Source organism: Phalacrocorax aristotelis, chromosome 6 (assembly GCF_949628215.1).
Source record: "Phalacrocorax aristotelis chromosome 6, bGulAri2.1, whole genome shotgun sequence".
Classification (NCBI taxonomy): domain Eukaryota; kingdom Metazoa; phylum Chordata; class Aves; order Suliformes; family Phalacrocoracidae; genus Phalacrocorax; species Phalacrocorax aristotelis.
Genome location: NC_134281.1, coordinates 1,273,103 through 1,297,359, shown reverse-complemented (window position 1 = coordinate 1,297,359; position 24,257 = coordinate 1,273,103). Strand labels below are relative to the sequence as shown.

Below are 24,257 nucleotides of genomic sequence, written 5' to 3'. Positions count from 1 at the left end.
TGCCCAGGGACAGAGCTCGTGCCCCCCAGCCCACAGGCACAGGGGTGACCCCACATCATCCCCCCAGTCTCCCTCTTTCCCCATCCCTGCAGCCGCCAAGGGCATCACACGCAGCACGTACCACAAGAGCCTCTTATTCTCAGACAATAATTTTCATACTGGTACAGCCATCCCTCAGATGATGTTACTGGGTATTTTAAAATGAAATCCTTTAAAGTTAGATCTGCTAATTGGATAGGTTTTGAAATATATCATTATAGATTATGTAGCAACTGAGGAAAACTGACAAATAAACCAGGGAAAGAACGGCACCAGTCATAAACTGCATAGCTGGACTGAAAATGTCTCTGTCAATATACATCACTTTAATGATACAGCATGGCAACAAGAAAGGAAAACATCCACGGGGGGACATCTTACCCAACGGCCTGATCCTGCGCCCAGCGGGAGGCCTGGAGCTGGCCCTGCTCTGGGATACAGGAGGATTGGAGGGAGGGGGTCGTGGTTTTCCAGCCTTTCTCCGTTTTGGTGGCAGTCCTCTCTTGCAGACGCAAGCAGAGCTGGTGCGGTGGGAAGGTCCTGGAGCATCCCTGAGTCCCCGCAGGCGCAGGGGGTTTGCTGGGCGATTGCTGCCCAAATTGTGCTTTTCTCCCACAGCCTCAGACGATGGTGCAGCTGCAGCAGCACCTCTCGGGGTAGTCCTGCGCGTACACCTTGTTTTCGAGCCCGTAGATGTAGTAGAGGTAAGGCTTCCCTGAATACTGGTAGTGAACTTCTGTGATGGGGATTAGCTCAATGGTTTGACGCTGGGAAAGGAAAGGAAAAACTCAAACTAAACAAGCAGTTTGGAGCAGGTGCTGAGCCTCACTTTAGACTAACACGTGTAGAGAGGAAAAAAGCCCCAGCTTTTAGCCACAAGCCTCACGGGTCTGAGCGAGCTGCTGCTTTGTGAAGGGGGAAAGACAGTCTGGTGGAGGCCCCCCAGCCCATCACTACAGCCACCAGAACTTCCCCCAGCTGCAGCTGGCAGGGAGCTAGCATGTTTTGGCCCTTGCATACTAGACTACTTTTACTGCATTTATAGCTATTTAAGCTAATTCCTTAAATCCTTTAAGCCCTCGTTTCCAGTCCTTAGTGTGTTCGCATATGCCCTTGTCTCATGCATGGCTGAGGTCTGTGTGTGAACGCGGCTCCCTGCCCTTGCCCTGAGAACGCGGGGGGAGCCACGGGAGTCTGGATGTGCACCAGCAAGCACTGGTGTTGGTGGTGAACCACCACCTCTGTGGACACCCATCACCTCTGTCCCTTGGAAGCAGGAAGAGAGGTTGGTGATGGGCTGCTCTGTGCTGTGCTACTGCAGCAGAAATTGCTGCAGGTGTAACCCCTGCTGCTCTGCTCCTTCCCCTGTCTGAGCGGGAAGGAAGCTGCTTTCATCTCTGCTTATCTGGTAATTATTATGCATGGCCGAATTACAGGAGATAGGCTGGTATCAGTGCTGCAGTGGCACTTCACCTCCTCGTGGAGGGCCCTGCTTTGCTCCTTCCTTTTCTTTGCAGAACAAGTTTAACAATTCCTGCCTTTCCCTAATGCCAACCAAACCCAAGTTTCAGTGAATTTTTCGCCTATGATGAGCCGGGACTGCCACCAGCTCCAACCCAGGAACACACACCAGCCCCGTAGTCCCTCAAAGCGAGTGCATGTCCCTCAAACCCAGGGACATACACCAGCTCAGTGGGGTGAGGGAGGGGAGCTGAGCGGTGCCCGGCAGCCGGTCGGGTCTCCTGAGGAGCCCCCGGAGCTGCTGAGCAGCAGCAACCCCGTGCAGAGCCGAGGCGCAGGCGCCCACCCCATCTCTCCCCTCCTGCTGCAAGTACACGTGCAAAGTCTCAGTCTTAAACAAAGCCCAAAGAGCCCAGCAAAGTTCTCTAACCCAGAGGGTCTCTGTGGTCCTGATATTTACCTCCAACACACGGCCAATATCGTAAGAAGCCAGAATACCATCAGCCAAGCACAGAAGAGGAGATTTCCCCCCACCCCAGCTTTCTCCAAACGATGCTCATTATTAAGCAGAAGACCTTCAGCCAACGACAAGCGGAGGGGATGGAAAATTCAGCGGTGGGGAAGTGCCGGCAGAAGGCAGGCCGGATCGGCGTGAATACCACGTGGTGCAGGGGATTTGGCAGGGCAGGAGGTTTTCAGCACCTGCTTTCCCATAGAGCTAGAGGATGCTTTGGCTGGTGTGCAGCAATCTAGTGAACAAACTGCCTTTGATGCTGAGAAGTGGAAATTACAGGCTGGAATTAAGTTGGAAGGCAGAAATTTGCCAAAAAGCTGTTTTTGACAGACCACATGGAAAATCAAACCATCTCCCTTTAAGTTTATTTTGGTCTTTCAGTTTACTTGCATTTTTAATGTGAAACCTTCTCTTTCCTGTGGGTGAAAAGACAGTGTGTTCTAGCTAAACTTTTGCATTTGCATTCACATTTATAATAGCAGCAACAGTAGTGAGAATCAGATGGAGTGGAATCCTAATGTTTATTCAAAATCAGCCTCTAAGATAAAAATAGTGGTAATAAATAACGTTTTCCAGGGCTTTGTAAAGGTAAAAGGAACAATAATAACCATAGTCACCTGCACCTTTCAATACATGTCTGAAAAATTATTCCCCTGGTATTTTGCTTGATAATTAAGAGCTCCTCGGTGATTCGGATTTCTTTTTCATTTGCTAAAGATCACCTCTAAATAAAAAATGAAACCGGTTGCTGTTCTCAATTCTGTCTAACCAGGCTCAAAATCAACCACGACCAGCTGCGGGGGGGCCGCGCAGGCAGCCCCGCTCGGGGCCCCCCCTTACCTGCCGCAGGATGCGGGAGGACGTGGCGAGCGCCGCGCTGTGCTCTGCGATGGCTCGCCGCGAGGCCAGGGAGATCTCGGGTTCAGGAAAGTCGACGATGGGGTACACCTGCAAGGAATAGAGAGCCTGTTTGTCTGACACAAACACACTCATCTCACCTGCTACCAGCACACACAAGGAAAGACCTGAGCGTATAATGGAAATACACATGATGCTAAGCTCAAAGTCCCAAAGGCGAGCCCATCCCGCCCCAGCACAACGCAGAAGTGTCCAGAATAGGGACCATGCGCCTCTCGCCAGAGGCCGGGACTGCCCGTGGAGCAGGACAGCCCGGGGAGGGGCTGCTGCTCCCAAGCCGCCAGGTTTGGTTGAAAACTGGCCCTGGGTGACTGTGGCTCTGTGCCCCACCAGGATGCACTGCCACCTTCCAGCAGCACAGCACTGTTATGTTTGAAAGGGGCTTTTTAAAGCCTCTCTGTTTTCCCCCAGCATGTAGACAATTTATAGGAGAAATAGTGAGCTTGAGGGCAGAGCAGAACCAGTCGTGAATGCAGCTACGTCTTGCATAGCCAGGAGCGATAGCCATTTATGTGAGAGGCCCCCTGATTTTAATACTCATAGGGCTTCAGATCTCAAGTATTCATTGGAGAGTGACTCAGATGCTAAAGCATCATTCAAATCCCAAAGGGATTCTGCAACACCAGATGCAGTCTTCACCACAGATGCATGACACTGAGTAATAGCTCTCTGGGGGAGAGCTGGTCTGTGCTTGGATGGTGCCTATCTCCCCCGTCTTGGTACATGACTGAAGGTTCTACAGGTTACTGCAAAACGACTAATAAATAATACAAAGGCACAGTTAAATCCTCACTCACTTGCATTCACATTTAAAAAAAAAAAATCAAGCTGAGGACTGAGCAGTAGAAAAATGGCATTGGCTGCAGAAGAACACTGTGCTTCAGCTGTTTTCGGACTGTTTTGCCCCAGACTTTTGCAGGTACATGGAGGCAGATTCCCTCTGGGAGCCCTGTACCACAGAGGCTGAAGGAGAAGAGATGTCCAGCATCGATGAACACCTTGTTTAAGGGCCCTGCACCCGCAGGTCCCCACAGCAGCCCAGCAAGCAGCCCTGGCCAGCAGCAGCACCTCTGCCCTGGATCCTGGCTCCAAAGCTGGCAGGATCAGTTCCTGCCTGCAGATTGAGCTCCTGGCAGCTCTGCAGGCAGGTGGGTTTGCTGGTTGATGGCAATGCCATGCAGGTGCTCCCGCAGGGGGCAAGAGCCACTATCCCATGCCCTCTCCTTGCAAAGCCTGCAGCCGACGGCGCTGACGCTGTGCAGGCATTGGAAAATATGCAAGGGGCAATATAAAAAGCTCCAGGGATGGATGTGCTGCTGGATGTCTCCTGCTATTGCTGGAGAGCTGCGGGGAACAGTTCTGGGGTAGGACTTCTGGTAGTCTGGCAATGGCCACCAAAAGTAACCCGGGGTGGTGGAGCCTTGGCTGCTGCAGCACGGGCTGGTCACGTTTTGTCAGGCAGAAAACCCAACAACTCTCAGATCCTCAGAGGAAGCTAAGGATGCCCTGCAGTGCCTAGGGGCAATGGCCCAGAGCCACTTGCTGCTTTGGTCCTGGTAGCACACCTTCAGACCACACAGGTCACCTGCCGGTAACCCTGCTCCTGCCAAAGCGCTTCTGTTCCAGCCCGAGAGCTCCCCCGGCCCCAGTGTGCCCGCAGGGAGGACAAAGTCGCAACCTCCCAGTGGCTGCTGATGGAAAAGGACCCACTTCTGCTGGATTTCGTAATCCTATTACCCCCTACGTTTCTCCTGACGGTAGAAATGGGAGAAACGGTGTCCTGCGAACAGGCACGTGGCAGGTCTGCTGCAGGGCACTGGTTATCGCCGTGTCCAGAGCGGGCGCTGGCCACCGCAGCAGAGACGTGCAGCTGGAAGCCATTTCACATCCCCCCTCGTTCACAGCCGCCTAGGGAGACATCCCCTGCAGCCCCACGAGTTGCACTCACCACCACATTTTCATCTTTAAATATATTCTCTCCACTGACTTCGCTGAGCAGCTCTCCTGGGAAGTTCAGATGATGCTCAGAAACAAACTCAAAGACATTGTTCTTCCTGCAAGAGAGAGGAGAAACAACCGAACGATCCGAGACTGGTTGTTGGGCACTGAGCTATCTCCACACTCTTTCTAAATGCCTGAGCAATGCTCGAATGCTCTGTATTTCCAAGGACAATAATCATGCCTGCCTAACCCTTGTTTTCTCCTGCATTAGTTTCTCAATAACCTTGTATATGCAACAGCGTGGATGCCTTGCATAAATAATCCTGAAGTCAGACCTTCGTGGTGATCACCTTGCCTTACGGCTTTCAGAGCCTCCCACATCTATTAACTCCTTGCTGCAGAAGAGGTCTCGTATTCCTTTTCTGAAGCCACAGCTCCTATTATGGTGAGCTATTTTGCGCTATTACTTGTAGGACCGGGCATGGTTAGTGGTTCATGGTGGCCTCCAAAGGAGCTGAAGGTCTCATCTGGCAGAGCTGTCCTTGTCTGGGGTAGTGCAGCCCTGGGGCCCCCGCGCCCCCCAGGGGTCCCACCAGCATGACGGGCATGGCTGGGGCAATTTCCAGTCTCTCAGGATAGAGAGATACAGTATTTTGAAAAATGAAGGCCTTCACACAGGGTAATTGAAGGCATTTTGTACAAAAACGGGAAAGTGCTCAGGAAGCACCCCACAGGGCAAGTAATGGCTTTTAGCTAAACCTCACAAGCTAAGATCTTTTTCAGCCCCATCTGTTATCTCTGGCACTAGAGCTCCCAGTGGGAAATGCCAGAGCAACACGATGCGAAATGCCAGCAGCCTTGGGCCATCACTAAAACCGCAGAAACAGGAGCTCGGCCGCTGCTGCACATTGCTCCTGGCTGCCGGGGACTTTGGGTCCGGGCTGCGCAAGCTCGCACCAGGCAGAGGCTCAGCTGCTCTGCCTCCATTTCTGACTATTTCGTGTGACCTTGGACAATCCCTTACCTCTGTGAACCCCCTTCAGCTCCCACTACACCCCATGGACAAGACTGCCACCGTTAAGGACTAAAGCTGCCCCTCTAATCCCCTGTTCCTGCCTGCCAAAGGCAATAAATACCCTCTCCGCTCCCCGTTAGGGAGCACAGCTGAGCTCCCAAGCCTTGCAGTAAAATAAGGAATAAAAGTAACAGCTCCGAACTTCTACGCATGCTTCTTACCAGGTTATCACCAACTGCTTGAAATGTTGGAGCTTTTTCTCTCCCTGACAGGTTGCACAGGTCTTGCTGCCCCGGCCAGAACAGGTATTGCACCTTCGGATGCAACAGTAAGGGTTTGAAATGGGACTTTAAACACTGCCGGCTTTCAGAGGCCCGCGGACCTGAAGGTGATTTATTTCGGAGTGACTGCGTAGCCCAGCTGGGTCAGCAGTACGGGCGTCAATGATAGCTCATGCACCGCACATCTTCCCCCGGTGTGTGACTCAAGGGAAGTAGCATATTTGCTGGGAAAAACAAATGACTAACGCCAGCCTCAAATCTATTTGTAAATGTGGAATTAGCCAAAGAATGTATTTGTGCAGCTAATTAAGGATAATCAAAATTTCCCCATACAACGGTAGGAAGGCGTCGCTTTGAAGACGCTGCTGCCTGTGCTCCTAGCAGACGCAGGAGGCATATGCTTGTGCATGGAGCATTTTGATTGCATCAGTGCAACACAGATTAGCAGCAGTTAACAACTGATTCATTAAAGCTCTTCAAGCCATCATTAGCCCCAGTGGATTCATGCTTTAAAATGACTGCCATGATTATGCACGATACCATCTCTGTTATTTTAAACTTAATGGAGCCACATAAACAAAACGGTTTTAGAACAGTGCCTTCTTTTTTTTTGTCACTTAAAGATCATTTTTAGGCCTGTTAAGTTTCATGTTTGGAAAAACCAGAGGGTGGTAATAATTCTCCAGGCTGCTGTGCTGGCCGTGAAACCTGCCAAGCCTCAATCAGGCGCTGTGGGAACCAGACCTAAGGGCAGCTCCAAAGTGTGCTGCTGTCATCGCAGCCGGCTCCTTCCAGCCCCATCCCGCCGCCTGCTCCCCGTGCTCTGAGCCGAGCCCACCGAGACGCGGGACAGGAGGTACAGCATGGACCTGGAGAGACTCGAAGCCTCTTCTGCCGCAGCTTTGGAAGGTCTGAGAAACTCTGCTTTCCTTGGAAAACTGACAGTGTTCTCTGGTTTCCCAGAGATGCTGGGAAATGCAACAGTCTTGTAACAGAAAGGTAAAAAATATGGAAGAAAGGAGAGCCAAAAACCTATTATCTTCCAAATGCTTAAGATCTTATCTCATGAGTTTGGGATACCAGCCTGGTTTCTGAGTGCTGAGTGGGCCACACAGGGTGAATAATAGATGTCAAAATGAAAGTTCCCTTAAAAATCAGTCAGAAAAGGCTATTTCTAACCATTTTTCCTGGAGAATAAAGCTACTGCTGTACTGCTTTATCTGCTGAGTGATTCTCATGGTAGAAAACAGAAAAAGCACCAGGCAAGCGGAGCGTGCCCCGCTCTGCCCTGTACCCTCTGCCAGCAGCGGGCAAGTGGAGCCGTTTTGGCTCAGACCTTCACTGGGGTAAGGGCTGCTTCTCCCCTAGCAACTTCCCCGTGTTTTCCTCCCGCTGGCAGACCCTCAGCTGACAACCTCCACCAAGGCAGTGGGATTGGCATGACTGGTTTCCACTGCTGCGTGGGCAAACACGGCCTAAGGGAAGCAACGCGGTCCGAGCAGAGCCACACTCACAGATGCGCAGAGGAGCCCATCGTACCTTTTGCGACCTGTACCTGAACAAAGCTGGCATCTCTTTTGCTGCTTTAGCCTCCGTCGGGATCCCTTGCACGTTACGCACCTTGTCTACAAATCCACCGAAGAATTAAATTAGGTGTGACTGCCAGAACACGTCGGGCTTATAAATCAAAATCTTTTATCTATGACATTAAAATAATTGCTAACTCAGGCTCGCAGGGAAAGGTATATGCCAAGTATATACATGGCAAATGAAAAGAATGTACAAAATAGCACATAAATTGTGCCTCTGCATTAATTAGGTGTTCCAGCCAAACTCACCAGTGGTGCAAGCTGGACACACGGTCTAGGCTGAAATGCCTTTTTTCTTACACATCCTTTTTTGCACTGTCGTTTATTAATGTGGTTAGTTGTAGACTTTATTTAAGTATTCAAATTTAATCGGATTAACTTTAATTAAGTGGCAATTTTAGTGCAATAACAATACATCTTTTGGCTGTCTTTGGGAATATCTGTGCAAAAGAGCAAATCAAGACAGGAGGCCGGATTTGTAGCTGCACTCGCAGCCAGGGTTAAGCCTCCTCTTCCCTTCGGAAACCCCAGATACCCAGCTGGGCATAGCTGAAAGACAGCAACCAGTTTGCTGTATTCCCTGCCTAAGATCTGGCCTCATTTCAACAGCGTAGAAGCAAGTTCTCCTTTCCCTCTCCCCATTATAACGCGTAGGCTGCCGATTGAGGATGGGGTAAGACATCTTTGCTACCTGGGCAGGATTTTGGCAACCCCGTTCAGCACCTCTGCAGCCACCCTGGGAACATTGGCTGGAAACCGGGCTGAACACGAGTGGGTTTGGGATACGGGGTGGCAAAGGGGGAATAGAACAGAACTTCCCCTCAGACTCCCAACCCTCATCATAAGTGCAGTAATAAGATAACCCGTGACATAATTTTGCAAATGACGCCCAAACTTAAAGGAATAGGACATGCGGGCCGCACTCCCCGGCAGAAGGCGTCCCAGCTCCTTACCCGACCTGCCCCGTGGCACACCCCGCACTTGGACCGGCCGTGACCATGGCATCTGTGGCAGTCCTGAAATCAGAAGATTATTCACGCACAGAGCTGCCCAGGGATTTCAGAAATCTTGTATTATGCACATGCACTCTTCCTGCATCAAAATTCAGTGATAAAATTCCCGTCCTAATGGAACAGAATTCAACACCATAAAATTGTGCTGTACGACCACTAAAGGAGTCAGTCATAAATAATAATTGCTTAACAAAGGCAAATGTCTATGTAGTGCTGGCAAAAGAAAGTAATTTTTTTTCTTTATTCATCATATCACTTAAAAAGTAAAATGAATTGACCAGCTATAGAGCTTGTCAAAAGCTAAATGGGAACTGTCATGCAAACAAATGTTCTGCTAACACTGAAAAAAAAATTTTGACAAAAGAGGAAAGATTATCCAGTGCTGCATCTTGAAAAGGCTGCTGCAAGATTTGTCCTCAAACTTCTAGAGGAAGAAAACACCAGGAAGAAGGGATCTCTGACTATTTTCCCTGGCATTTAATGAGGAAAAACACCAGAGAAGGAGAACCGTAGCGAGGTACCCGTCACCGTCCCGAGGAGCTGAGGGTCCCAGGGAAGCGGCTCTGCCCCAGTTGGGGGCTGCTCCCCGAGCCCCAGTGAGCCCATCGGCTGGGGAAGGGGCTCCCACGAGCAGCTGGCAGCGAGCGAGGACTCACCCTGACCAGCGCCGAGCGTGGCACCCGGCACCGCCGTGTCCGGCCCTGGAAGAGTGGGGGGGCCCCAACCTCCAGTTCCCAGGGGTCCAGAGGGGCATCCCCTGGGGGTCTGGCTGCTCCGGGCTCTGCAGGAGGGGACAGGGTGTTATCCATCTTGCTGGAGATGGTGCTCGGATGCTGGCCGGCTCCTGGTGCTGCTGGGGACCGGCCAACATCACTCCCCATCCCCACGTTGCACCAGGGACCGACCCTGCGTGGTCCGTGCCATGGGCACCCTGAGGTGCTGAGCATCCTCCTGCCACCACGGCACAGCCCCAGTCTCTGCCCAGCCCTCCCAGCAAACCCACCAGACCAGTGCGGGCACCTGGGATCAGCCGTCACCCAAAAACTAGGGGCAGGGGTCCCCCACAGTCCTCAGCATGTTGGTAAAGAGCTCCACTGCATGCAGGTGCCCACCCCACATCAAGCTTTGAGTGTACGTGACATTTGGAGGGAAATTACTGCTGTGGCAGCAGGTAAATAATGGCCTCTGCTCCAGGGGCATGCTGCAAAACCTTCCCCAACACAAGGAAAGCAAACTAAGCGTGCAAAGAAAAGTATTTTGCCCCAGCTTCATGGTCTCTGCAGAGTGCAACCGGCAACAAGGGATCAGATAAACCTGTTGCACATTAAACCAGGCTCAAGTCACCTCCATTAGCCACGCGGGCCCTGGACATCGAGCGCTGCCACAGACCCCAGCTCCAGCGCGTGGGGCACGTCCCACAAGAGCCATTCTAGTGGGATACGGGGCAATCACTTACTGGTGAAGGGTTCAAACGCCCACTCACTTAACCTCGACTCGCTGAACGTCTCCAGTCGATACTAGAAGAAAAAAATCATGCACTGACCACAAAGCTTGCACAAAGACGGCACTTAAATTTGAACCGTGACTCGCTAATACCAGGTTTCAGGAGCATTCCTAGACTCTTCCATCTCCGAGTATAACATGCATAAGAAAAATGGGTTCGCATTTTCACAGCTAAAGTGAGTTTTGCTGTCCTTTGGAGAATCCTGTGGCTTATTTTTTAAGGAAGGCCCAGGTAATGTTTGTGAGTAATCTGAGTAATCTCAGAAGTGGAACAAACGCTAGTGCAAAGGAATATCTGCCCCACGGTGCCTATCAAAGGGCACTCCCAGCACCCTGCTCCTCGATGCTCATTCATTATCCCCTCCAAGAAGCCGCAGAAAAGGGAGCAGGGGTGGGCACAGCAGCACTGCCCTGCACAGCTGCCCAGGCAGCGCCAGCACCAAACCCGGGCACAGAACCACCCGTTTCGGTTTGTTGAGCATTGATTCCCCAAACCAGGACTGACTCAAGATCCAGAGACTAACCACAGCAAGCACCAAATCCGTAATAGCTATTTTCAGTGAGAGAAACAATGAGGAACCAAGTCCATGTGTTTTCTGTGGAATTAAACATCACTGGAATAAATTTAGAGCTGGGGGGATGCACGGCATTACAGGTCACTCTGTGCTTGCCCGAGCCCAAAATACCAAGCTGCAGAGCAGGTTCCTGTGGTTGAGCTAAGGACAGGGCTCTTCTCCCAAAGCTAGGCGGTAAGAGAAGGCTCCCAGGGGCTTTGCCAAGGTGGTGCTTTCCTGTGGAGGGCGATGGACCTTTCAGCTATAAAAGCCTGTACTCAGCTCTTAAGTAGACTTTCCTTGGACAGCATTGTATGTCTGCATTTAAAGTAGGATGAAAGCCATTTAATTTAATGAAGGGACGGTTCTTCACGGCCCAATGTCACTACGTAACTGGACGTTATCCCAGGTGCTCAGGAGAGGTCCCCGAGACGCCGGGTGTGAAGGTACTCACTCGGTACGTCCCCAGCGGCCGCAGCCGCTCGATGGCCAGCTCTCCTGCCGCTCTGCTCCCGTAGCAGCACCGGGACGCCACGAAGCGCAGGAGCGCTTGCCTGGCCGCCGCCTCTGTCATCGGGGGCACGCTGGGAGGCAACGGGAACAAAGCAGGTTTATATTATTAACTTCTCCTAAAGGATTAGCTGGAAACGTTCAGTGTATTTAACCTACTGCAAAAAACTGACGTAGAGCCCGTTTGGGGGCACCCACCTCTTTTACACAGGCAGTGCTGGCATCCTTCTTATTACAAAAGAAAGAGATTTGCATTCAAAAAATATCTTTGTGCAATATCCATAAGGCCAGCGTTAAAGGGTGGTCTAAAATAAATATGTGTGTGTGCAAACCCTTGCCTTCAGCAGGCTGCGTAAAGGAGAGCCGGCTTGAAACATCGCTGTGTCTCTGCAAGCTGCAAACCCACAGCTTCCCTGTCAGCTCAGAAGATGAGAAAAGGCACTGTCTATTTTTCCAGACCTAGGACCCCCGTTACTCTGAGCTGATTCCTATTTTCAGCTAATAGAAACAACAGCAGAGAGACTGACTTGTGCGTGAAGCACAGCCCGTGCCCCCCGGGCACCCTGCGGCGGCTCTGCCCGCGCACGGCCGGGGCGGCAGGTCCCTGGAGGCGTCACGGGCGGTGCAGGGCACTCCTGCCTCCCCTGCCAACGGGACGAGAGAAAAATTAATAGAATAGGGAAAAGCAAGCCTAAAAGCTGGTTCTCAGGGGTGGTTCCTCAAAGGTCCTCATCAGTCATCTTTGTAAGTAAGAGAGAAGAACCTACAGCGACTGCCTGAGGCCAAGACGGGCCCATCTGTCCTCACTGCAGCATCTGACTGTCCTTTACATATATTTTCATCTCTCTGATTTAACGCCTTTGGAAAGCATATTGAAACACCACGAAGTCAATGGTAAGAGAGAAGATAACGTCAGCATTTGCTCTGTAGGAATATTCAGCAATGAATCCTTTCCTCGGAGCCCACAATGGCTCCAGCCTCGGTGGCTGAGCAAGCTGGCAGGCATTTCGTTATGGCCCCAGACAATGTTCATTAAGAACCTCCCTGTCAATACAGTGACAGCTGAGATTAAGGAAACCCTCTGCAGCAAAGAGCAAGAACCAATCTCACAGCTCCTCCGGTGTGGCAGGGATGCTAGCGTGGGGAGGGAGGGGCGGTTTGGCGGGCAGCAGCCCACGCTCCCCTGCTCCATCACCCGCCTGCAGCATCCCTGACACCGCCGCTGCTGGCCGGGCTCTCCGCTGTTACCCTGAGCTCACTGCTCCCAAAGCAAATGTAACACACGTCTGCTCTTAACAAGTATCCCCCAACCTTTAGAGTCCCTTTTTCTTTTTTTTTTTTTTTTACTAGATATTTGCTTCTCTATCAAGTCTTCACCAGGCATTGACCAAATTCAAAGCTCCCGTGTTTATTCACCCTCCTGCCCTTTCAAGCCTGTGTTTATGAGATGTTTTGGCAGATCACTGTCCTGCAGTCATCTTTTGCCCTCTCGTTAAGGCTGAGAAATGTAATGCCACCAGCAATCACGTCTGAAGCTTTGTGCAGATGAAGAAAATGAGTAGGACCAGACTCCTGCCATCGAATACTACCTTGGATCAAATGCTGCCTTTTGAGCTGTGCTTCTTTTCTCTTTTTCTCCACGTGCAAAGGAAAAAGGTGTGCGCGTGTGTTTGGTTTGGTTTGTTTTTTAAATTCAAGATGAAAATCAGGAGAGAAAAAAAGACCGTAAGCAATAAAAGCAGAAAAGACAGAATAACCAACCCCTGGGAGAAGGACTCACCTAAAACCTGTGTGATACTTTTATTCCAAAGAAAACTTCAAGAGTTTGGGCCCCACCTCTGGGGAGTTGCTCTGGTGGCACCCGGACAGAGGACACAGTATCAGCCCTGCCCTGGGGATGCTGGCTGTGGGGAAGGCAGCCCCGCACTTGTAAATCCCATTTTTGCCCCTGCCTCAAGGCTCTCCCACACGCAAGCTGTGCTGCTGCTTCTCTGCACCACTGGATCTGAGGCACCCATCCACCTTCTCCCCATCTTCGCTGCCCGGCGCAGGGGGACGGGACCACAGGGTGCCCGGTGCAGGGCCAGCAGCTGCTGGCACCGACCTGAGGGCCGGCCACCATGGCAGGAGGTGGCACAAGGGCAATGCCAGCGCTGTCGGTGGCACGGGGGTCTGCGTCCGCCCCTGGGACCAGCCCTGGGCACACCACAGTTTTCCAGTGCCTGCAGCCTCGCTGTCATCCCTGGGGTCCTGGGACCCCAGCCAGCATGGGGGGGCTGGTGCGAGGGCTCGCCTCCCACCCCGGGGCTGCACTGAGCTGCTTTCGAGAGAAGCGCATAAAACACAGCTGCTTACCTGTGCTGCAGGAAGGGGGGCCTGCTCCTCCGCTCCCCAGGCTTGCCTGGCAGGTCCAAAGGTGGTGGCAGGGGCCTTGCTCCTACGGGAAAGGTCAACTGGGGAAATTCAAGCCCACTTTAAACCCAAGGCAGATTTCGCTCACAACTGCAGGAAGGTTCAGCTGTAGAAGCTAAAGCCGCCTCCGGGTCAGCAGTTTGCTTCGCACCAAACACCCCACATCCCAGCCAGAAGTTGCTGCCAGTCCAGCTCATCCCAGTAAAGCACTGGGACAGCTCCCAGGTGAGTCGGCAGCCGTGCCCATGCCTGCGCCCACAGCACTGGCCCCGCGGTTTTGCTCAGGGCAGTAGAGCGGTCCCAGCTCCCCACTCAGCGGAGCTCTTATGACTCTCCAAGTAGGGAGAAGCACAGCCAGATATCAAAGCCAATTGTGATCCAAAACATATCAGTCTGCAAAAGAATCAGGCCAGGAACAGCAGCCCAGGAGGTAAAAAGGAGTCTGCGAGCTGGGCGGGCACATGCCCATTGCAGAGGCTGTAGCGTATGAGAGAATCATAGAATCGTTAAGGTTCGAGTCCAACCGCTAAACTATCACCGCCAAGCCCACCACTAATCCATATCCTCAAGCACCACGTCTGCCCTTCTTTTAAATACCTCCAGGGATGGAGACTCCACCACCTCCCTGGGCAGCCTGTGCCAGGGTCTGACAGCCCTTTCGGTGAAGAAGTTTTTTCTAATATCCAACCTAAACTTCCCCTGGCGCAGCTTGGGGCCATTTCCTCTCGTCCTATCGCTTGTTACTAGGGAGAAGAGACCAACCCCCACCTTCCTACAACCTCCTTTCAGGTAGTTGTAGAGAGCGATAAGGTCTCCCCTCAGCCCCCTCTTCTCTAAACCCCCCCAGCCCCCTCAGCCGCCCCCCAGCACACTTGTGCTCCAGACCCTGCCCCAGCTCCGCTGCCCTTCTCTGGACACGCTCCAGCCCCTCCAGGGCCTTCTTGTCCCGAGGGGCCCAAACCTGAGCCCAGCATTCGAGGTGGGGCCTCCCCAGGGCCGAGCACAGGGGCCCCATCCCTGCCCGGCTCCTGCTGGCCACACCAGGGCTGACACAAGCCCGGGGGCTGGTGGCCTCCTTGGCCACCTGGGCACTGCTGGCTCATGCCCAGCCGGCTGTCAGCCAGCCCCCCCAAAGAGGAAGGGTTTCATGGGACTGTCCACCTTGCGCGGCACCTCCTTGGGGTAGGCAGCTGCTGTTGGTTCCTTACTGTCAGAAGCATAAGGTCAGAGGAGCACAAGCGGTCAGTGCCACGCACGTACCTCTGCCCTGGACAATCCACTCGCAGCCCTCCAGCCGTCCCGGGGGTGCAGAAGGCGTCAGGGCACATCCCGGCTCCGGGTCCAGGTCCAGGTCACCTATAGCCCAGGGAAACATCAGTGAGGGAGGAAGCCTAGGGCTGGTCGGTGCATGCAGAGACCAAAGAGATGTCACAGGCCACTGTGCAGTCAGAGGATTTGCTTTCCCACCCTCTTGCTTTCCAGGAGCTCAGTCCCCGCGGTGAAGTGGAACAACACTGACACCCTGTGTAGGTGACAAAGCCCTGCAGCCCTCAGCTGCGGCGGGGCCGGGGCCGGGGGCGTTGCAAGCCCTGGAGGTGAGGCCCCGCAGCCTGCAGCATCCGCACCCCCTGGCTGGGAGCGCAGGGGAGCATCGCCGGCGGCCGGGACGGACACCCAGGCCAGGCTGGGTTAAGCACACAGGCAGCGGACAGCAGCCAGGGTCTTGCCAAAGGCCCGGAGACATTGCCTGGTAAGCGGGTGAGAAGCTGTAGCTGAAGGGCTCAAAGTTGCTCACATTCACATCTTTAATAGGACGTGAATGGAGGTGAGGCTCAGCACCTCTTGGCTGCCTTTGAAGCATCAGTCCTTGGCTTGACCATCAACGACTGCTCTTTAAGCTTTAAGCAACTGCCTTTTCTAAAAGTTTCCAACTTATTTTAATTCTGCTCATGGAACATCAGTTGATTGTTTCCTTAGGTACCGCTCTAAAAATAACCACTGGTAGCAACTGGTCCTCCTGATGCCTAACACAGAAACAATTCTTTTTATTAAGCCTTTTATCCAGTGACATTTCATATCGCAGCAGCTGATTACAAAAATCCAGCCTGTGCAAGAAAAGAGCACATGGAGGAGCCCGCAAATGCCAGCCTGGCAACACCATGCCGCCTGACCAGCACAGAGGGAGGCTGAGGGTAGTCATCCATCACCTTGATTTACTAGACCTTCCATCTGAGAGCATGCTCCTTTCTTCCAGGAAGCTGAATTAATCTCTCCGTTATTTCTTCCTATGAAAATAAGAAACTACATGCTTCATTTGAAATGTCACATCCCTTGTGCAGGAGAAGACAAGGCTGTCCGTGAGCTGAAGAAGCAGAGGTTTCTGAGTAATGGTGAGCGATAAACGCTACGGAGAACCTCCTTGTGAAAAACAAAGCAGTAAGATGCCTTCAGTGGGATCAACTCAGTCATGTCTAGATCAAACAGAAACACCTTCCTCAAGCGGTAAATAAAGCATCCCAAAGAATTCTGGATTCACCAGTCAATTCGTTCACAGACCGTGCCAGCCTACTGGGGCTTCATAGTAGTGATAAAAGTCCAGCTTTCTCCTCCGTGCCGCGCTGCAGAGGTGCCATTCCTTCCCCCCTGTTTCAGTGCTGCATTCCTGACCATCGGTTCTGGCGTTCTGCTATGTCTGTGTGCAACTGTGCACTCGTAGGGAAAAGGAAACACAACTATGATTGAAAATGTCGCGAATGTTGTCACTCAGGAAGTGCAGCTTTTACAAGCCTTTAACAACTGAAAGGGCTTCGCACACCTTTAGCGAGGGCTCCCCTTTCTTCAGTTCACCAAGACTCACACGGCCCTGCTCGGCACGCGTGGGAGGGGAAGGGCGGGGGGGACGAGTGCCTTCCCTCGGAGTGCTGCAGAGAAATATTCCAGAAGCAAGAACTCCTGGGTTCTTATTTTAACTGGCATATCACAACAAACCCTTTCTTTTCATTCCAAAATATAATGGGTTTCTGTACATGTTACCAAGAGAACCTGAGTGCCTATTTTTAATGTGCAAAAGTTAAACAAAAACCTGTTTACAACAAAAGATGGAGATAAGAGTATAAGTACCAAATTCCAGTCCAATGGAAATGGTTTAAATGACCAGGTTAAAAATATCCCAAATTTGGAGTAGATAAACCAACTGCACAGTTGTTGCTACGGTAATGTTGTTGGAAATCACAATAGTCTATAAACATGAACACGTAGCTCCATTTTAAAACAACAATAAGTCTGAGATAGACTCTGGCCAAAGCCAGGAAATTCAGAGCTTAGGCTGTTATTCATCCAGTATTTCAGGTTCTGTTCTGTATCATCGGGATCCAGCTCTAGACACACCAAAATAGCCGGCAAAATTCCGGCGGCACGCAGCAGCAGCAGCGCGAGCTCCAGCCTCGGACTTGCAGCTCTGTTTGTCAGACCTGTCACAACCCATGTCACAGCATCCCCAAAGCCCAGCACGTTGTGGGCTCCCAGGCTCCGAGCACACCGCCTGCATGGCTCCTGCGGCACAGCCCAGCCTCTCGCTGGCTTCATCCCAGCTGGCCTCAACTCGTGATTTCACCTTTGGTTGAAAAGCAGGTTATAAGACTAAAAGGTTTGGCCTTTCTGTAAGCAAATGCTAGATGGTTGTTAAAACATGGCCAAACCTTTTTTGCACTGCCACATTCCTACCCTTCCTGCACGGGGTTGCCAACAGCTTTGAGCACCTTCCTTGGAAGGACTCCCTGTCCTCTAGCAGCCGCCGGGACGCTGCCACCTCTGTCTGACCAGCTGCAATGTGGGCGTGAGGCCACGAGCTGAGCGAAGACCTACACGGGTGGAAAGCTCTGCCCAAGATCCACGTGGCACGTCTGCACTTACCATTTACATTCCTCAGGTGTCTAAAATAAGGCTTTCATGCATGTCCTCAAAACAGTCAGACGTGGCAGTTAAACGCACTCAGACCCTATCCCTCACCCGAGGGCGCGTGGGCTGGGTGCTCACGGGCAGTGTCAAGGCTCCGTACCACATGCGGCATGACTGCTGGTGAGCTTTAAAGAACAGCTGAAGGACGGGAAGCTGGTACAGAGGCACCTCTGTGTGGGAAGCAGGGCTGGGTTCCCCCTGCCAGAGCAGCAACCGTATTTTATCGTTTGGGGAAATTTCTCTGCAGAGAGGGACACGTCCCAGGCAGGGACACGCCAAGGCCAGATGCTGCTTTCCCCACACACCCCTCCGGGCAGCCCGTGGGGACAGCAAATACTGCAGGTGGCAAGGAGTGACCGAGCAAGAGCCCATCCATGTCAGTGGGAAGACCCCCATTTTCAGTGCATTTAGGGTTGGAACTCCTAGCCAAAGGCTTGGGAGAGACTCAATCTCTGGCAAAACCTAGCAGTTCACCTGCAGTTCTCACCCCCATCGATCACTTGCCCTCCTGCTTCGCTCTCTGGCTGGTCGAGCTGGATGTCAGCACTCCACGTGGCACCTCCAGGACTACAAACCTTTTTTATTTCCTACCTGATTAAACAGACACTTCCTGTAGCATCATTATTTCTTCTTAAGCTAATCAGAGCTCTTCTCATTCATAAATTAAGGAACCTCAGAACTCAATTACTTTTCAGTAGCATCAGCAATAGTGATATTTCACTGGGGCCCCGTGTAATTAGAGTTTCTTCAGGCACCGTATTATCTAATGAAAAAGATAGTCAAGAGCATAAGATCAAAGCTCCATCATGACAGATATCTTGATTAAGCAGCATTTTGTTAAAAGATAACAAACCCCAGTTTAATTTCTAACCCATGTCAGGCTTTTTATAGCGGAGTCCAGGAAGCCCACCTTGAAGACTAAACTAAGCAGCAGCCCAGGAGCAGAGAGTCAGGAACTAAGTTCACACCTCTAAGGATTAAGTCCCTGTTCCACCGGAATCAGTGACCTTTACCTCGTACCTAAATGTATAGCAACACCTTTAGGTCACAGGCATGGCACAACCAACGTGCTGACCCTTTCCGCTCCTTCCACAAACACCAACTGGGCGGGCGCATACGCTGGCGTTTGGTGGAAGAGACATTCAGTTCTGGAAACAGTTATTTTTAACATATTACTTGAAAACACAGTTTATGAATGTCTTAATCGAGAAGTACAACTGCATAAAAATAGTAGAGAAACTAGTCAGCGTGGCATGCAATGTATTCCTTTCAGTTTTACTTACTGTCTGCTTTCATTTCTTGTTCCATTTTCAAAGGCGAGGAGCAGAGGTGATCCCATCCCAGCAACCGCCTCTGGAATACCTTGTTTTCTGCAAATTCTGTGCTCACAGCAAAGAAACCCAGCCCCCGTGAGCCACTCCCCTCTGCCAAACAATGCAGATGTTGGAAACTGATGAATCAATGTCAAAGGTGGAGGAAGCAGAAGCTTGCCAGGAAGGAAAGTGCCAGACAGCCCATGCACACCACGCTGGCTTCCCGAAGGGCAGCCCCACTGGAAAGGAAGGTGGTCAGAAGCCATGGAGACTGCACACGGGGCCACGCTACAGCTAGAGGGGTGTAAAGAGACCATAAGATCCTTCTGCCCCCTTCACACTATGGTTGAAATCCTGGAGTCTGAGGCACACTATCTATTCACCAGGGGCTCAGACGGTGAGCGAGGGCTCGAGGCAGCGTTCAGCCAGGTGCCTCAGGGGCATCACATGAATATTCCACGTATTCGAAGTTCCTGGTGTTAGCTTTCTTCCAGTATCTAGTATAGTTATTAAATACCTGCTAACGTAATTGCAGATACAACAGAAGACATTAGCAACGCTTCATCCAGTGCCTTTCTTTTGCCACAGTGGGTGTGCACGCCCATGCGAGCCCTGTACATCACCGAAGCTGGGCCCCCGGGGAACACGACAGCTGTGCAATGACTGCACGGCAGCCAAGTTACCCTCTGCTTTCCTACCTTTCTCTTGGGTATCTCAAATTCATGCTTTCTCCACTTGCTCTCCCCAAGCCATCGTCAGGCCCTGGGCACAGAGAGGGAACAGTGTGATGCTGTCAAGCTGACGAGCTGGTGACTCTGGCCTCAGAAACCAGCTAACAAGAGGCTTTGGACAGTTAGTTGATGGTCATAAATTATGACAACAGGCTGTTTTTAAGAGCTGTCCCTACTTACCAGACACTAGGAGCCTCCCATAGCTGTTCTTGTAGTCAAAAGGCGGCTATCCACTTGAATAATCAGAAGAGGAGGTTTGCTGCCCCAACGCACTGGGGTGCCACACAAGTACCTGTGAGAATATAGGTGATTTCTTTTGAGTTTGCTGCATTTTTCATCAACAGGACCAACGTCTGGCCCAGCACCACGGTTTGCAAGAGCCTGACCTTTCAGTGCTCTAACAGGAGGAGGATCTGGCTCTCTGCAGAGGTTTGTCCACCCCAACTGCTGTCCCAGTAGCTCAGTTAATGCCGTGAGGACGTGACTGTGTCACCAGCAGCACACCGGGGTGCTGTGAGCTGGGGAGGGGTGCTTTTTAGTCCAGTATTTAGCTCAAAACATGAACACAATTGAAAGCACTAAGCACTGTGGGGCACTAGTGAAAAGCACCAAGGGTGGAGAGGTCTGCTTTGGCAAGGGCAGAGCTAACGGGGCCAAACCAAGCACTGCCACAGCCACCCATTTCTGGAGGCAGCTGTGGCTGCCACAGCCTCATCAGATGCAGCGGCTGATCCATCACAGCAGCAGCTGGAGGACCTTTGGGTCCTTCCAAACCAAATTGTGCAGCTATTGATAACTGCATTTATTTTATTTTTTAGAGCTTAAATCAATGGCTTAAGCATCCTGAATACATTCAAGGCTCCAACTACACCGTGCTACTTGAAAGTTTAGATCCTTGTTGCAACCACTGGGACTTCAGAGCCCGCCGGGGGAGCGAGCAGAGCCCAGAGTGAAGTTTTGCAGCGTGCCCCCTCGCTGTGGCTCCCCCAGCCCCGGCGCTGGCAGGGGCAGCGCCTGGCCATGGTTGTCAACACCAGATTATCCTTACCCCGTCCAAGTCCAAACCTGTCTCAGTGAATGCCTAATTGGATTTCGTGTTAATAAAGCCCATTAGCTGCGTGTGCCTGGAGGGGCCCCGCTCTTCGCTGCCGTGTCTGTGCGGTATCACGGGCAGCATTAATCACATTATCAGGGTGCTGCTGAAGGCTGCTGCAGCCCAGCAATGGAGCCAGGGGCTGGCGCGGGGGCCAGTTTCTTAAAAATTCAAAGAAGAGTGATAGGGGCAGGCTGGGAAGAGCTGCCCTGTGGAGCAGCTCTGGAGACCTGCACAAACTCACCTCCTCCACAGCACCAGGGCTTGCAGGGGAGTTAACCAGGGGAGTTAACCTGTTAACCACCCCAGTCCTCCAAAAAGCAGCTGGGCTGTGACATGAACCTCGAGCCCCGAGCCTTGAAGCCTTTTCTAACAACCACCAGGAAAGATTTGTTTTTTCATTTGCTGTGGCATGATGCAGACTCGGACAGGGGAAACTGGCAGCTTCCTTTGGGGCTATAATTAACATAGCTAAGACTACCAACATTGCAGACGCAAGCTGGTTTTAATTACGGTCAGACAGTCTATGCAACGACAGCCTCCAGCACAGTTAGCGCTTCGTAGTGTGAACCTCACTGGAGAATGGAAACGGCTCATTCAGCTAGCAGGGCTCCGGGCAGGTGACTCGAGGCACGGGTTCCCATTCCCCAGGTCCGTACCCGTGCTGTCCATTACCCACAGCAGCACCCCTCCACGCAGCTCTCATGGGGGACACAGGATGAACAGCAGAACATGTAGAAAAACTAATTCCCTTTAGCAGGGAAGCGTGCAGAGCTAATGCTGGCACGGACATCGCAGTTGTCTTCCCTCGGCTGACCGGCATCACTGAGCTCCCATTCCTTCCCAGAGCTCGGCATCCCAGCAGGAACTTGCAACCACAGAGCCCCACACCACTACTATTGGCTATATCATGGCTAGGTACGTGGTGCCGTCCCCCTCCAGTCGAATGCCTGGAGAGCACTTGACAAGCATCCTTATGATGGCTGCACTGACTGTGGTCATAAGGTGTTATTTAGGGATGTGCCAGGTGCTTACTGCCGGCCTTCGTGCTTTGCTAGAGAGACACTTTTGGAAAGTGCTTCTTTTCTATTTTTGCATATTGTATCAGAGGCTCTGAAATGTATCAACAGTTAAAAACTACATAGAATAATTCTAAAAACTCAAAAACATAACTGCTTAGGAGCGCTCACGCCCTTAAATGCATGTGAATAGCATGACACAAAGGAAAACAAAGCTGTACCAAACGGCCTGTCGGATCATGATAACATTGTTCCTGAGTTGTCCCCTTTCACTGCAAAAAACAAGATACAAAAAAGGAAAAAAAAAAAGGGCAAAAGAAAAATCTTGATTCTGTGGACTAGGGTAGGGTGATGGGTTATGCCTAACAGTACTAAACAATGGGATTTGGGGATTATCTTATGCCATAGAAACATGAAGCAGCTGTAGCTACCTGTGACCGAGGTGCGGTCTCTTCCAGCACTTAGAGGGGAGGATGCGAGCAGGGGGTGTGTGCCAGTCCTGTTTCCAAAAGGCAGGCGAGAGCTGGTAACCCCAGCTATCTCACTCTCCTGCGCCATTAAGGGCCCGATAATGGCACCGGGAGTGACGTGCAGGAGCAACACCGGTGCCGGCAGCGGTGCCCAGACCCCCCACCACCCAGCCGATGCACCTCCCACCCAGGGGACCGCGGTCCGCCTGCAGCCCTGCCACGAAATGCATTTCCAATACCCACGGTTGCAAGGGGGGCACGGGGAACCACGGGGGGAAATTCTGCTGGTTATTGACCCCTGGGCTGGGGGGAGCTGGGGTTGGTGGGATCCCAGCCAGAGAAGCAGCGGGATGGGGTGGGATGTGCTGGGTGGACCATGGCCACCCATCCCTCCTCAGCACTGCAGGGTGGCTTGGGTTTGTGTCTCAGATGAGAGCAGCAGGCTTCCTGAGCCACACACTGAATTAATTCAGAGTCCCTGCCTGTTTTAAGCAGACAGCCAACAAAAAGCTCATGGGTAGGTGGGAAGGCACCTTCGACAGCCCAGGGAGGGTCTCCTCAAGCAGGCTCAGCACCTGGCAACAGCAGTTGGGTCTGTCTGGCAGTTTGCACCCAGGTCCTACAAAGAGGAAAAACACACAACACTATGGTTTCAGAAATCCTTCTCTTTCACCTCAAAGCAAGATCAGATGTGGGGGTTTTACCGCATCAGCCCCAAAGGGATGGAGACCCTGCTCTTCCTCTGCGAGATCCACATCATGTGCTGCCCCCAGGATGTACTGCTCCCCCAAACCTGCCTCATCCCCCACTTGATTTTGGGGTGGTTTCTCACAAGATGGAACAGGCCAGTCCTGGGAAACATCTGCAACATTTGGAAATTATAGGGCACGATCCTCTGCTTCCTCATATCCCAAGAAACTACAGGGTGAAGCCAACAGTCCCATCAGTTTAGCACATGCACCTCTTACTTGGGATTTGCAGAAACTAAATCCAATATTTCAATGCAAAGCCTTAAGGGAGAAATAGAAGGTTTTACATTTTTATCCATCCTCCAGTATCAACTCCAAGCGGCTTTGCACTAAGCCATTTCTTCCTTCTTCGCAGAATTAATACAAGTAGAGAAGAATGGCCTAAAGAAATGCTCCTCAATTTGCTGTTCAACTGATAAAAGCAGAGCCTTTATGCTGTGCTGGTAGGTGACAGTTACTGAATGTACTACAGGAAAACTGGGAAAAGAATATGTGGTTAATCTAAAGAGAATGAATAATTATTGATCTGCTACGCTGCTCAACAATAAAGTTGAAGAGCTGCATAGGAATGAATTTCCCATAAGTCCTTTGCTTCTTCTATTGAACAGCTAAGATAAACCGATTTTTCTAAGTTTCACCAAAAGCAAATTTTTGCAACCAAAAACTTGCTTATGGTCACCCCCCAAAAAATTTGGATCAATCTCAAGGCAAATGCTGCATTTTCTACTTTCTGTTTCAAACCTAGGTGTTTTTTTAACAGAAAAAAAAGATTTGGAATGAAAAATCTGCCTCCTGCTCTCATCTTTTAGTCTGAAATTGCTCTTCAGGAGTGACTAAATTTCTCTTCCCCCAGCCCCTTCCTTCCCCCGCTGCTCTGGGAGTTTATCATTCAGCAGGAACGTTTACCTGGCTCCAGCTCTCGGCAGGACCAACCCACACTCAGGGTATCGCAGCATCATTTTCCCTGGTAATCCTCTGCACAGGCTTGCTTTTTGTTATCAAGACATAGCAGGAATATGCCTTCCCTTTCCATTCATATTCAATCCTAGTGAGGGGAGTTAGCTCAACAGCAGGTTTCTGCAAAAAGAAAAAAAAAAGGGAGAAAAAGGGTATATTTTTTAACTGCCCCGGATTGCAATCCAAGGCACGTTGGTGTATGAAAAGCATTTTGAGGT

At 51.5% G+C, this 24,257-nt stretch overlaps 1 protein-coding gene across 2 annotated transcripts; it reads right to left on the bottom strand.

The window, feature by feature from the left end:
- Positions 1–327: 327 nt before the first annotated feature.
- SSUH2 (ssu-2 homolog) lies at positions 328–19,074 on the bottom strand. 2 transcript variants are annotated; one of them, XM_075095590.1, is made up of 12 exons: positions 18,991–19,074; positions 15,011–15,106; positions 13,694–13,775; positions 11,283–11,412; positions 10,228–10,288; positions 9,428–9,552; positions 8,712–8,774; positions 7,709–7,794; positions 6,110–6,202; positions 4,881–4,986; positions 2,855–2,962; positions 328–806 (listed from the first exon to the last, which is right to left on the bottom strand). In XM_075095590.1, the coding sequence occupies exons 1-12, from the start codon at positions 19,013–19,015 to the stop codon at positions 660–662; spliced, it is 1,122 nt and encodes a 373-aa protein (XP_074951691.1). In that variant the 5' UTR covers positions 19,016–19,074; the 3' UTR covers positions 328–659. The 2 variants fall into 2 exon arrangements, with proteins under 2 accessions (XP_074951691.1, XP_074951690.1); XM_075095589.1 differs by lacking the exon at positions 328–806 and adding an exon at positions 2,158–2,273 and having other exon boundaries at positions 18,991–19,064.
- Between the last annotated feature and the right edge of the window lie 5,183 nt (positions 19,075–24,257).

Coding starts and splice junctions, on each gene's coding strand:
- SSUH2 (XM_075095590.1), bottom strand. CDS start 19,015: ATGGAACAAGAAATGAAAGCAGACA. Junction 13,776..15,010: donor GTGGATTGTCCAGGGCAGAG/GTACGTGCGTGG, acceptor CCTTTCCCGTAG/GAGCAAGGCCCCTGCCACCA. Junction 6,203..7,708: donor TCAGGTACAGGTCGCAAAAG/GTACGATGGGCT, acceptor TTGCATCCGAAG/GTGCAATACCTGTTCTGGCC.